Here is a 12,102-nt window from a genome sequence, read left to right on the forward strand (position 1 = left end):
GCTGAGGATGCACCACAAGTACCTAAAAGCACCCACAAGTACCCACAAGTACCTACAAGCACCCACAAGTACCTACAAACACCCACAAGCACCTACAAACACCCACAAGTACCTACAAACACCCACAAGCACCTACAAGCACCCACAAGTACCCACAAGTACCTACAAGCACCCACAAGCACCTACAAACACCCACAAGCACCTACAAACACCCACAAGCACCTACAAGCACCCACAAGTACCTACAAGCACTCACAAGTACCCACAAGTACCTACAAGCACTCACAAGTACCCACAAGTACGTACATGAACCCACAAGTACCTACATGAACCCACAAGTACCTACAAGCACCCACAAGTACCTACAAGCACCCACAAGTACCTACAAGCACCCACAAGTACCTACAAGCACCCACAAGTACCTACTAGCACCCAAAAGTACCTACAAACACCCTCAAGCACCTACAAACACCCTCAAGCACCTACAAACATCCACAAGTACCTACAAGCACCCACAAGTACCTACAAGTACCCCCAAGCACCCACAAGTACCTACAAGCACACACAAGTACCCACAAGAACCCACAAGTACCTAAGAGCACCCACAAGTACCCAAAAGCACCAACGAGCACCAACAAGTACCGACAAGCACCCACAAGGACCCACAAGTACCTACATGCACCCACAAGTACCTACAAGCACACACAAGATAATCAAGTTTAAATAGCTTTAACCTAAGCAGAGAAAAGATAAAATGTCCATTAAGCTAGCTATTTGTTCTAAGAATTTGACTATAACCGCGGTAAAACGACCAAACTCCAAGAGTGGCTTCATACACTACATAACTCATGCTACAAAGTCGCAGGTTCCATAGTTTCAGGGTAAACCACGTAAGTCGGAGCATGTAATTAAAACTATGAAAAACTGTACTTAAACTTAATTTTTCTTGATGAAAAAAATAGGCGCCAACTATGGATATGGGGCTGCCATTTAAGACCGTTTTCAAATCTATCTGACGTATAGTTATTTTTGTAAGGGTATGGACAAAATTTGTAACTTTGGAAAATTTCCCATGTTATTTCTATGGGAAATTTCCAGTTTTTCGTCAAAATCTGTGATTAATTTTATGGAAATGAAAACCACCCTTAGCAACTTTATTTTTTATAAAATAAACTAATTAATGGATCTCTTTGAAATTTTAACCACATATTAAGGGTCCGAATTGTAGTTCAGTGGATTTTTTTCGAACCAATTAGTACAATACAAAAAAACTACATCCAAACAAAAAACCCTCCTTATACATTAAGAGCAGTATGAAGTCTTATCTAAGAGAGCTACCGCTCTCATAGAATAGTTTTAAAACGCTGATTCGAGTTTTACAGAAATTACTGAAATGATAATTTAATTCTGTAAAAATCTACCTATAATTTTATGTCAGTTTCATTAAGTGATTATTTAATTTTCAACTTGCCAAAACATTTATTGAGCACAATATCTCCGTCCCAATCTAGTTATAGTTTTAAAACGCTGACTCTAGTTTCATTTTGTTAATACATTTAATTTTTTCATTAAGTTTTTGATTATCATTAGTAAATCAACCTTACGAGAGCGCGATTTTTTATGCGGATAAAACCATGACCATGGTCACACTAACTTTGAACAGACGAATCTTCAGAAACGATATCATTGGTAAAATTAGAAAACTCTCTCTGCTTAGCGCTCCTTCCGTCGGGGAGAACTTTAATTTATTATTTTGAATTGAATTGAATTGAATTGAATATTATTTCGTGTAAAATAACATACATGAATGTACTTTTTAAAATTATGCACGATTAAATTAAGTCTAACATATTTTAAATTTTTTGCCAACCTTAAGACTGCATATAACTTTCTGAAGCATTCGGATTGGAGCGACTCTATATGATGACCGAAATCTAGTTTAGAGTCCATAAGTATGCCCAGATCTGTCATTGTTGTAGATCGATTTATTGCATTTCCGTCAATAGTATATTGATACGTGATGCAGTCTGTTTTCTTAGTAAACGTCATTACGTATGTTTTGTCTGGATTTAGTGGAAGCTTGTTTTGTTTCCCCCAGTTATTTTTTCTTCATCGCCTTGAATTTAACTTTTCATAGCTATAGACATCCTTTATTTCGCTGTATGTTTTGTTGTCATTGGCATATGCCTGTGTCGTATCTTGCTCGTGCCATTGTAAGTCGTTTATGAACATTACGAATAGTAATGGACCCAATGCCGAACCTTGAGGCACTCCGACAGTGGTTTTAAAACTGACGTTAGTCTTTTCTTGATTAACTTTTAGGTAATCTCGACGGTCTTTAAGGTAATTCTCCACCCATTGTAGCATTTGGCCATGCAATTCGTACCACGACAATTTCAAAAGTAAAATCTCATGGTCCATCCGGTCGAATGCCTTACTTAAATCCATATAGATGCAGTCTACCTGCTTCTGACTGAAAACCCTGGGTACCAGGTAGTTTGTAAAGGTAAGCAAATTTGTGTTAATGGATCTCCGTTTACAAAATCCATGTTGATTTGTCGCTAGAGCTGACAGGAACCAGTTGCTCAAATATTTATGTATGATATTTTCAAATATTTTGGCGAAGACAGAGATAACTGTAATTAATCTGTAGTTATTCACATCTCCTTTGTTGCCTTTTTTGAATATGGGAACTGCGATAGACGTTTTCCATTTGTCTGGAAAAACTCCTTGACTCAGGGATATGTTAAAAATATGAAGAAGTGGAGTTGATAGCGACTCGGCACAGGCCTTCACAATGAATCCAGGAATGCTGTCAATTCCCTTAGCTTTGTTCGGCTTGACCTTTCTTATGGCTTCATCGACGTCCTTCCGGTTGACTTGAAGATTTATTAAAGGTTAAATCTGTTCTCCTCTCATATTGTTTAATATATTGTTTTGCTCTTGTTCCGTGAGTAGTTTTCTCTCGGGGCCACTTATTTCCTCGAAGTGTGTTTTGAATTTCTGAGCTATCTGTTCATTTTCTGTGATATTTTTGTTTTTGTCTCCGTCCAGCTTCAGGTTGTCTTTGGCTTTCGGCTTGAGTCTTTCGTTGTTATAGGTCCATAGGTTTTGGGGCTTTTCTCGTAATTCGCTTACAATTGCTCGTCCAAATTTATCTTTGTCCCGTCTCAGCAGCCTTTGTGTTTCTTTTCGCAGTTCTTGATATGTTGTCATATCAGCCTGATTTTTAGTTCGTTTGAATTTTCGATGAAAGTATAGTTTTCTGCTAAGTGCCTTTCTTAGTTCCCTTGAGAACCAGTAAGGATATTTTGAGGTTTTTTGACTCTGTTTTGGTATATACAACTTAATAGACTCATCCATAACATCATGCAGAATGTCAACTGCTCCGTCAACTGAGTGCGTGGCCACTATTGTTTCCCAGGATTGGTTCCGAAGATGGGTATAGAGGTTTCTGTAGTTCCCCTTTTTGAAGTTGAATAACTTTTCAGAGCTTTTGTTCGGTGCTGTTAGTAGATCTTGCTTAATATAGAGCGTTATTAACAAAGGTGGATGGTAGTTGTCAATTTTAGTGATAGGTGTCGGATCGTTGTTGATTTCGACGCGTGCGCAGTTGGTCAGAACCAGATCCAGTATATTATCAGAGACATTTCGGCAGACATTGCAGAGTCCTGCACGGGCCGGGCTTTCCACTTTTGAAAATTGTATCGGGCCGGGCCGGGTCGGGCTTTTAAAATTTTGGAAATTAACGGGACGGGCCGGGTCGGGCTTTTAAAATTTTGGAAATTAACGGGACGGGCCGGGTCGGGCTTTTAAAATTTTGGAAATTAACGGGCCGGGCCGGGTCGGGCTTTTAAAATTTTGGAAGTTAACGGGCCGGGCCGAACTTGATTCTCATTTAATCCAAAGTTCAAATGAAAGATAATTCAAATGAGTATTAGCTTCTAAGAACAAATGTAACGAACAGTTATCAAAAGAAATGAATAATACACGACGCTAAAGCAAATATGAATTCAAATCATTTATTTTATGTAAAAAAATATAAAAATTGCAACTGAACTACGTGTAACGGGCCGGGCCGGGCCGGGCCTGTTCAATTCATTCAATGTGTCGGGCCGGGCCTGTTCAATTCATTCAATGTGTCGGGCCGGACCGGGCCGGGCTTGGTTAATGCATGTAACGGGCCGGGCCGGACCGGGCCGAAAAACCAACTATGTACTCGGACTCGGGCCGGGTTTCGGGCTTATTCAAAATTCTAAAACCGGGCCGGGCTTGGGTCGGGCCTGAAAAACTCGGCCCGTGCAGGTCTCTGAGACATTGTATTGATTTAGGTTTAGGCTCGATGCAAAGTGGAGAAGGGCTTTAGCTTTTGGTTTAACGCCCGGATTGCACTCGTTGGTCAAATTGAGGTCCCAGTTAATTCCCTGAACGTTAAAGTCGCCAACAATTACTATGGTGTTTTGTACAGTCTTCAGTACATCGAGAAGTTGGTCGAAGTACTCAACATACACTTCTTTCTTTGTGTTTGGTGCAAAATAATGATTCCCTATTAACGTTGGAAACCCGTTTCTTCCGCCTATTTCAATCCATACACCCTCTGATCGCAATTCAAGGTCACGACGTCTTTTGACCATGAGAAATATCTTAACTAGAATTAAGCTACCGCCCCCTCTCTTATCTTTGGTATTTGTTTGGAGTCGGTCCGCTCGGAAAACGTTCATGTCTTGTGGCACGAAGTCCTTATCAAAATGTGTGTTGTTTAAAAACGTTTCAGTTAAACAGACTATGTCTTGATCATAGTCAAGAAGATTAGCTCTGACATTGTTTAGTTTAGTGCGGAGGCCCCTTACATTCTGGTATGCGATATGTAATTCTTTTATTGATGATTTCCTATTCATGACGTTGTCCAAGCGTACTTGAGTTGGCGCTGTTACGGCTCTATGTTGCTGATGAACAGTTGACCACTTCTATAATGCGTTCATCATCAGCTACATCAGCTCTTTTCTCCAAGGGGGAGCTCTTGCTTGGAGACAAGGACTCGTCATCATTGGCTTCAAATTGTTCTTCCGTAAATGCCCTGTTCGTTGGTCTAGATTCTTCGCCCTCATTATCGATTTGATTGTTGTAGAGATTGCCTCGGAACTGTTTGACACGTACATTACTGGGCCATGTGGCACTATCTAACAGCCGGTCATATTCACCGTGAGATGAGGATATGTAAAAGGATGAAAACTTGCTGTCTTGATTTAAACTTCAGGCACTTGATGGTCTTAAAACCATGCCTGTCGAGAAGCCAGTCTTTCAGGTCGACACTAGTAAGCCCTGTCTCAAAATTTGATACAAAGACAGCCTTTTTACGTAGTATGTGTTTGATGGCCACGTTTAACTTCCTTGGGTCTAAGCATATTCTTACTTCGATATTATCTTTTGGCTGTTGTTGTTGTCCTTCCGTTTCTCGTTCCGCCTTTGGCACCACGACCATAGGGTGTATCCACTCGGTTGGTTCGAATACAGGTATTATGATACCGTATTGTAACATCTTGTCTAGTTCTTTCCTTACTGCCTCGCGGTAGGCATGCGGGATCTGGCGTGCTGCCGCGATAGATGGACTGACGTTCGGGCGCAGCTTGATGTCATATTTCCCGGGTAGTTTTCCAATGGCGTCGAATGATGTGGGGTATGGCTGTACCAACTGCTGAAATGAGAATCCGAGTGTATCTGACTGAGGACGCTCAGTGTGTGTTTCGTCTCCTTCAGTGGTATTTCGTAAAGCTCCGTCTGACTCGATTGTATAGACTTTGTGCGATGGTGGGTCTCCCAACGGTTGCCGCTGGTGCTGTATCAGTCCAAGCGATATGGCTGCCACGGCGCCGAGGATTGGAGTCCGTTCTTCGTGGGTGACGTAGAACGGGTACGTTGCGGAAGCTGTGTACTTGGCTCAACGGGACGTCGAATCTACAAGACTTTATCCATACCACAAGAAGGTGATGACCGTACACTAGCGGTAATACTCAAAGCTTTTGATACACATTATGCACCACATAAAAATCTCGCGTACCTGCGGTATCAACTATTTAGTACCAAGCAAGCCGCCCACCAATCCTTCGATGATTTTCTCACTGACCTCAAGACTAGGTCACACGATTGTGAATTTCACGCTGTAACGGATTCCATACTGACGACGTTAATTGTTGCGGGCATAAAGAAAGATACCCTACGCAAATCGCTCCTAGCGGAACCCGACCTAGACCTTAAACGAGCTACAAAGATGTGTCAAGCAGACGAGATGTCAACTAACTGCGCACAGGCTATGACAGAAATAAATAAAGCCCATTCTGCGAACGACAGCAACACGGTTGATGCACTACACCAACGTAGCCAGATGACGCAACGCGGACGCTACCATTCGAGATATTCGCAAAACCCAATGAACATGGCACCAAGAAGACAGTTCCAGATCCGCCAGGCTGAGCGCCCACGACAACTAGCACAGCCATCATTCCCGTCACACACCCAGGGCAGACCGACCAAGCCACAACGACCGAAGTGCCCGTCATGCGGCCTACAACATCCACCCAACCGGTGTCCCGCGCACAACACGACGTGTTTAAAATGTTTCGCGCCCGGTCATTGGGCTGTTGTATGCAGATCCACGCACGAAGTGCAACAAATCGACACGTCCAACATATATGAGGACGAACCCTACGAAGAGGATGATGTCAGAAATACATACTTCAGCTACTGTCTTACGTTGAGCTCACAAGCGCTAGACCACATTGAGCTGCATCAAAAATCCGACCTGCACAAGGATGACTACCGGCAAACAGTCCAACCACACACCACCCAACAAGAGGACCACCAGAACGAACAGGAAAACCACGGAAGACGGACATCACCAAGAATAGGACCACCTCAACACGTATCAGCATTCACACAGCAACGACAGGAGATAGGACCTAGAACCAAATATGGTCGTCTGAGCGTACCCCCAACAAGATATGGACAAGAATATATATATTAGATTTTAAGGAAAAGTGGAAAGTTAATTTAATAAATTGTAAATAGTATAAAAGGAAAGATGTTACATAAGATAATTAGTTAAAAAACTATTTGACCTATTAATGTTAATCTATCTGATAAGCCTCGTAAAGAATATATGTATTTAGACGATAGGGGGCGTAACCCTCTTGAGAGATACTTTGTTACACGACTAGTCAGTTGCTGCCTGACGCTCAATGAATAAACTTAATTATTAACAACTAGTTTGTAATTAATAAACTATAACAGTATGGTGGTCTTTTCCTTTTCGGCAGCCTTGAATGGGGCTCCAGTTTAACTACCAACTACCACCTGTCTTTATGGCTTCGATATTTTTTCTGTTCTGACGTGATTCGTAGCGTTGGTCTTCAGTTGGTTTGTTTTTCGATTTGTTTTCCGATTTGCGACTATCGCCCACGATGGCTTATCAGTCCTCTAGACTCGAGGGTCATGGGGGAAGTTTTAGCCTTATATGATAATATTAACTGTAATGAGTAGTAACAGTATGTTACTTTGGCCCAGTGGCGTGGGCTGGCGGGGGAAATTGGCGTGAAAGTAGTGATGTCAAACTTGGCGTGAACTGATGAGGGGAATTGGCGTGAAAGGCATGGTGTTAGACTTGGCGTGAACTGATAGGGCAAAATTGGCATGTAATCTCATGACGGCGTTTAATCTCATGTCGAACACTTGAGATAGGGTTATCTATTCCCGTTGGCTTGTCCTATCTTAATTTTTAAAGAAATTAATAATAAATGCATGGTCTCACTGATAGGGATTGAATTATGACGTTTGAAACCAAAGTCACGTGCTCGGGAAGTTAGGCTTAAAACTAGATGTCATATTATTAACGAAGTAGGCGGGAAGTATGAAAGTGGACGGTAAAAAGAGAGTGCAGTTTTCAGATACGACAGTGTACCTGATTCCTCACGAGGACAGGAGAAACCATGAATTTCGCAACCTACAATGTTTTAGAATGCAAATTAAGTGTAAATACGAGGACATATTAACTCCGATATTGAAGTTGAAAATTGAACGCATCGCTAAGTCTTGTCATGGCTCGGGGTTTTTAACGCCATGTTGACTCTACATGGTAGAACATCGCGTTATCTTAAAGAACGTCATGTTGGCGTGATTAGAATCCAATCATATCCTAGAAGAAAGTCACGTGACAATACAGTATAAAAGACTAAGTAAGTTTGAGGATAAGACATTCTACAACTCTTTAACCTTCCTTGAAGTACCGATCCAAATCCGAAATTTAAAATGTAAGTACAACTCTCAATTTCTCTTTAGATATATTTCTATTAGTAGGTTAAATTCTCTACCATTTGTCGGTATGGATTTAAGTATGCAACACCCCTTTACCGGGCTCGTAGCTGGGGTCACCGGATGTGGGAAGAGCGTTTTTGTAGGGGAATTAATGAAACATAAAAATATATGTATTTCACCCACTCCCGAAAGAATAATTTGGTGTTATACGGAATATCAGTCGAAACTATATAGTGTTATACAATCCCATACCCCAAACTTAGAATTCCATGAGGGATTATTAGATGTGAGCATCTTAGATTCTAGTGTGAGAAACCTAGTTATATTAGATGATCTACTATGTGAAATAGCAAATAATAAGGATGTGACAAATCTTTTTATTAGAGGATCCCACCATAGAAACACTTCCGTTCTAATTTTAATGCAAAACCTATACTACCCCGGAAAGGAAATACGTACCCTGAACCTTAACGCTCATTACCTGGTTATATTTAAAACACCCCGTGATCAGTCTGCCATTTTTCACCTTGCTAGACAAATTTCGCCGGGTAATAACAAATACGTGGTAGACGCGTTTAGACAGGCGACTTTAGAACCATACGGATATCTCTTTGTAGACCTTAAGGCTAACACCATAGATAAACACCGTCTAAGAACTGGTATACTTCCAGGTCAACAAGCAGCGATCTTCATCCCGAAGTAACAGCGGTGTTGGAGGCTAATTTCTTCCGGAGAGACGGAAAATGGATAATCAAGGAGCTCACGATGTTCTTGAAGGAGACCGAGGTGTACGAGGTATGGATTTTTAAATCGCCAAGCAAATTTGCTGATCTCTCTGACTAGGATAAAAGACAATGCAAGTGGTTAACTCGAAACACTTGTGATCTGTCATTTGAAGAGGGCGACTATCCCTACGTGGCTCTTAAAGGAGCCGCCGATTACATCAAGCTCCTAGCATCGTCTTTCGTGACGAAAGGGTTGGAGAAGGCGGATATCCTGTCCAGGTTCCTGGGAGAGGAAGTTTCCAACGCCGAGGACTACGGTTGCCCAAGACTATCCACTACCGAGGGCGAAACCCCGAGTCCTTGCACATTCCATAGGGACGAAAACAACTGTACCCTGGTAAAAGCCGCGAGGCTAGCATCATGGCTCCGTCAAAACGAGTCGGAGAACATTTAAATTTATTAAAATTTATTTCTATATGTAATTCTTGCCAAAGAGGGGCGGCGATTAAGTATTCAAATAAAGATGCTATAAAATCTATCATTGAGTGTTGTATAAATATCTTACAAGGCAATGTCCCTCTTTCAGAGGATGAGAAGAAGCGGTTGATGAAACATCGACACGTTATAAGAAGAGTTACATCTAACATACCTTATTCTAAAAAGAAGAAATTATTAATTCAAAAAGGCGCTTTCTCCCATTTATTCTTGGCCCTTTATTATCTATCATTAGTTCGGTAGCAGGCGCGGCTATAAGTCGAGCTATAAAGTAAGAAGAAAGAAACAAATGGCACGAAAAATGTTATTAATTTCTGAAGACACATATAATAGGTTAAATTCGAATAGTGACTTAAAAGTCGACACTTCAATGGAGTTGGATAAGGATGATAAGTTGAAATCTATCATTAACGATACTAAATTAAATGATACCGATAAATTATTAAGATATAATCACGTACTTTCGAGGGAAATTAATAAAACAGCGAAAAGGAAGAAAGTGAAACCTGCGAAAAACCAGAATTAGAGTTCCGAAATCACCTCTTCGGTTCCTCCCTATAGCGCAGTCGATTGTTTGAACTTGTATAAATGGATAGACCGTATATCAAAAATAAAATGGACGCATACCGGAGAATTAATATATGAGAATCGTAAAATCGTCGGTTCCAATATAACTGATTTATTAACATGTACTGCGACGAGTTCTAAAAAACGGTTGCCCGCCATTGGCGCCTCACATTTTTACCAACTTTTGTATACGGCTAATGTACCAAGAACATTAATTAAAATTAGAAAAACAGATTTACCCCCACCTGAAAAAAGTGAAGCGAAGAAAGAAAAAGTGGAGAAGGAGGGGGATTATTATCTACCATCTCAGACTGGTGAGGGTTTCGGAAATTGGATAAACTTGTTGCACTTGTTTTTGATAAAATACGATTCATTTACATTCCACGTTTCATTCATTTTATGTATTCCGATATGGAAGGTTGTGATACTCAGGTGGGTACTTTTGTGGTGTTAGCCAACCTAGTAGACACATTTTTTAAATCCCGTAAAATTTTAACTGTGGTTTTAGTAATTGCTATATTCCTAATTATAGAGGTTAGCGATTTTCTCTTCTGGCATTATCACAGTGTAACAAACTGTACTCTTAGTGGATAGACTTAAAGAAATTTTTTCCAAGGTTTCTGACCCTGGTTCCTACGGGAGTGTTCTCGGGTTATACCGAGCCGCTAAGGAGGGCGGGTTAAAGGTTACGGTAAAAGACATGGAAGTGTTTCTGAAAACTCAGGACACGTATACGTTACACAGAAATGCTAGAAAAAACTTTCCCAGGAATAGGACAATAGTTTATGGAATTGATGAACAAAGGCAGATTGATTTAGCCGATTTGAAGAGCATAACTCGCCACAATAAAGGGTTTAGATACCTTCTATGCTGCATTGATGTTTTGCGAAGAATTGACTCGAAGTCGGCGTAGATGACGTATTTAACCTGCGTGAATAGACAAAACATGTTATCAATGATAGCCTACTCTATAACGATAGCCATAGCTAACTCTCACTCATGTATCTTATCATACCCTCACGCGTTATCTGCACCCCCCTGATAGATAACAATAATAATAGTTTTAGCCTACCTTCTGTTGCCAGGCAACGTTTTTGAAATCCAGAATGGGCTCCTTCACCGGCATCTCGATTTTCTGGGGTCCGTGTAGACTGCACTCCATGATGTGATCCATGTAGTTTACCTCCGAGTTCACACCGGAGAAACGATGCAGGCAATAGCGGCAGTAATAGTTCCTGTTATTGTGGGCGGTGAACGCTCTTGCAAGAAGTCGGGATATGCTGCGAATTAAACAAAAGTGCTTCTTCTTTTCTTCAACAAATCAACTTGTCGCGGTTCCTCAACTCTGTTGAAACTCACGTAAAGAGGGAAAACCTCATTCTCATAGCCGAATATATTAAGCGAAAGGTTATTCACACGCTCAAATTTTTCTAATTTTGCGGCATTTACTTACACGGGGAATGTAGTGCCGGACATGTCTAATTCATTGTTATACTCTAGATACTTTGTTACGCGCTGGGGGTTATTATTTTTAGGGTGTAAATGAGCCAAAATTGACCATAGGAAACAATTATTATCTGTGTTTTGTACATTAAGGAGCGCTTTTTTTAATGCGAGTTTCTTAGGGGTTTCAAAGTACGTACCCCCGTGAAGCGGAAGATACGTTATAATATTAATTTGTAAAGATTGGATTCTATCTAGTATCCACCTGCTACCAGCCTCCACATACTCTTCCATTAAACGTTTCAGGGTCAAAATTACTAGGTCCATCTGTCCAGGGATAACGTCAGGCGTTAAAACTGTTAAGTTTCGGGTCCTGTCATAGATCAAACATTCCACCTCCACGTCAGTATTAGCTAACTCGCGGGTCTAGCGAGCCCTGACAGTTAAATACAAAACTACACTCTAATCCCGTTGCAGTTATTTACATTTGAGTTTATTATCTCTGCAATGATTGTTGAAAAATATATATGTGTCTATATCCCGAATGAATATAAACTATTAAATT

At 40.9% G+C, this 12,102-nt stretch overlaps 1 protein-coding gene across 1 annotated transcript; it reads right to left on the reverse strand.

Annotated features, from left to right (window-relative positions):
• Nucleotides 1–2,109: 2,109 nt before the first annotated feature.
• On the reverse strand, nucleotides 2,110–4,721 carry LOC149653652 (uncharacterized). Its single transcript, XM_089847025.1, has 3 exons — nucleotides 4,382–4,721; nucleotides 2,976–3,671; nucleotides 2,110–2,879 (listed from the first exon to the last, which is right to left on the reverse strand). Exons 1-3 carry the CDS (start codon nucleotides 4,719–4,721, stop codon nucleotides 2,110–2,112), a joined length of 1,806 nt encoding a protein of 601 aa, XP_089703151.1.
• Between the last annotated feature and the right edge of the window lie 7,381 nt (nucleotides 4,722–12,102).

This window comes from Phalangium opilio, unplaced genomic scaffold, assembly GCF_054372755.1.
Source record: "Phalangium opilio isolate 3A_F unplaced genomic scaffold, DU_Popi_V2 ptg000082l_1, whole genome shotgun sequence".
Classification (NCBI taxonomy): Eukaryota; Metazoa; Arthropoda; class Arachnida; order Opiliones; family Phalangiidae; genus Phalangium; species Phalangium opilio.

What these genes read in the sequence shown, in the direction of transcription:
- LOC149653652 (XM_089847025.1), bottom strand. Translation starts at nt 4,721, where the DNA reads ATGAACGTTTTCCGAGCGGACCGACTCCAAACAAATACCAAAGATAAG. An exon ending in GACCAACGAGTGCAATCCGG is followed by an intron (nt 3,672 to 4,381) that starts GCGTTAAACCAA and finishes CGGCCCGTGCAG; the next exon opens with GACTCTGCAATGTCTGCCGA. An exon ending in AACACACTTCGAGGAAATAA is followed by an intron (nt 2,880 to 2,975) that starts GTGGCCCCGAGA and finishes TAAATCTTCAAG; the next exon opens with TCAACCGGAAGGACGTCGAT.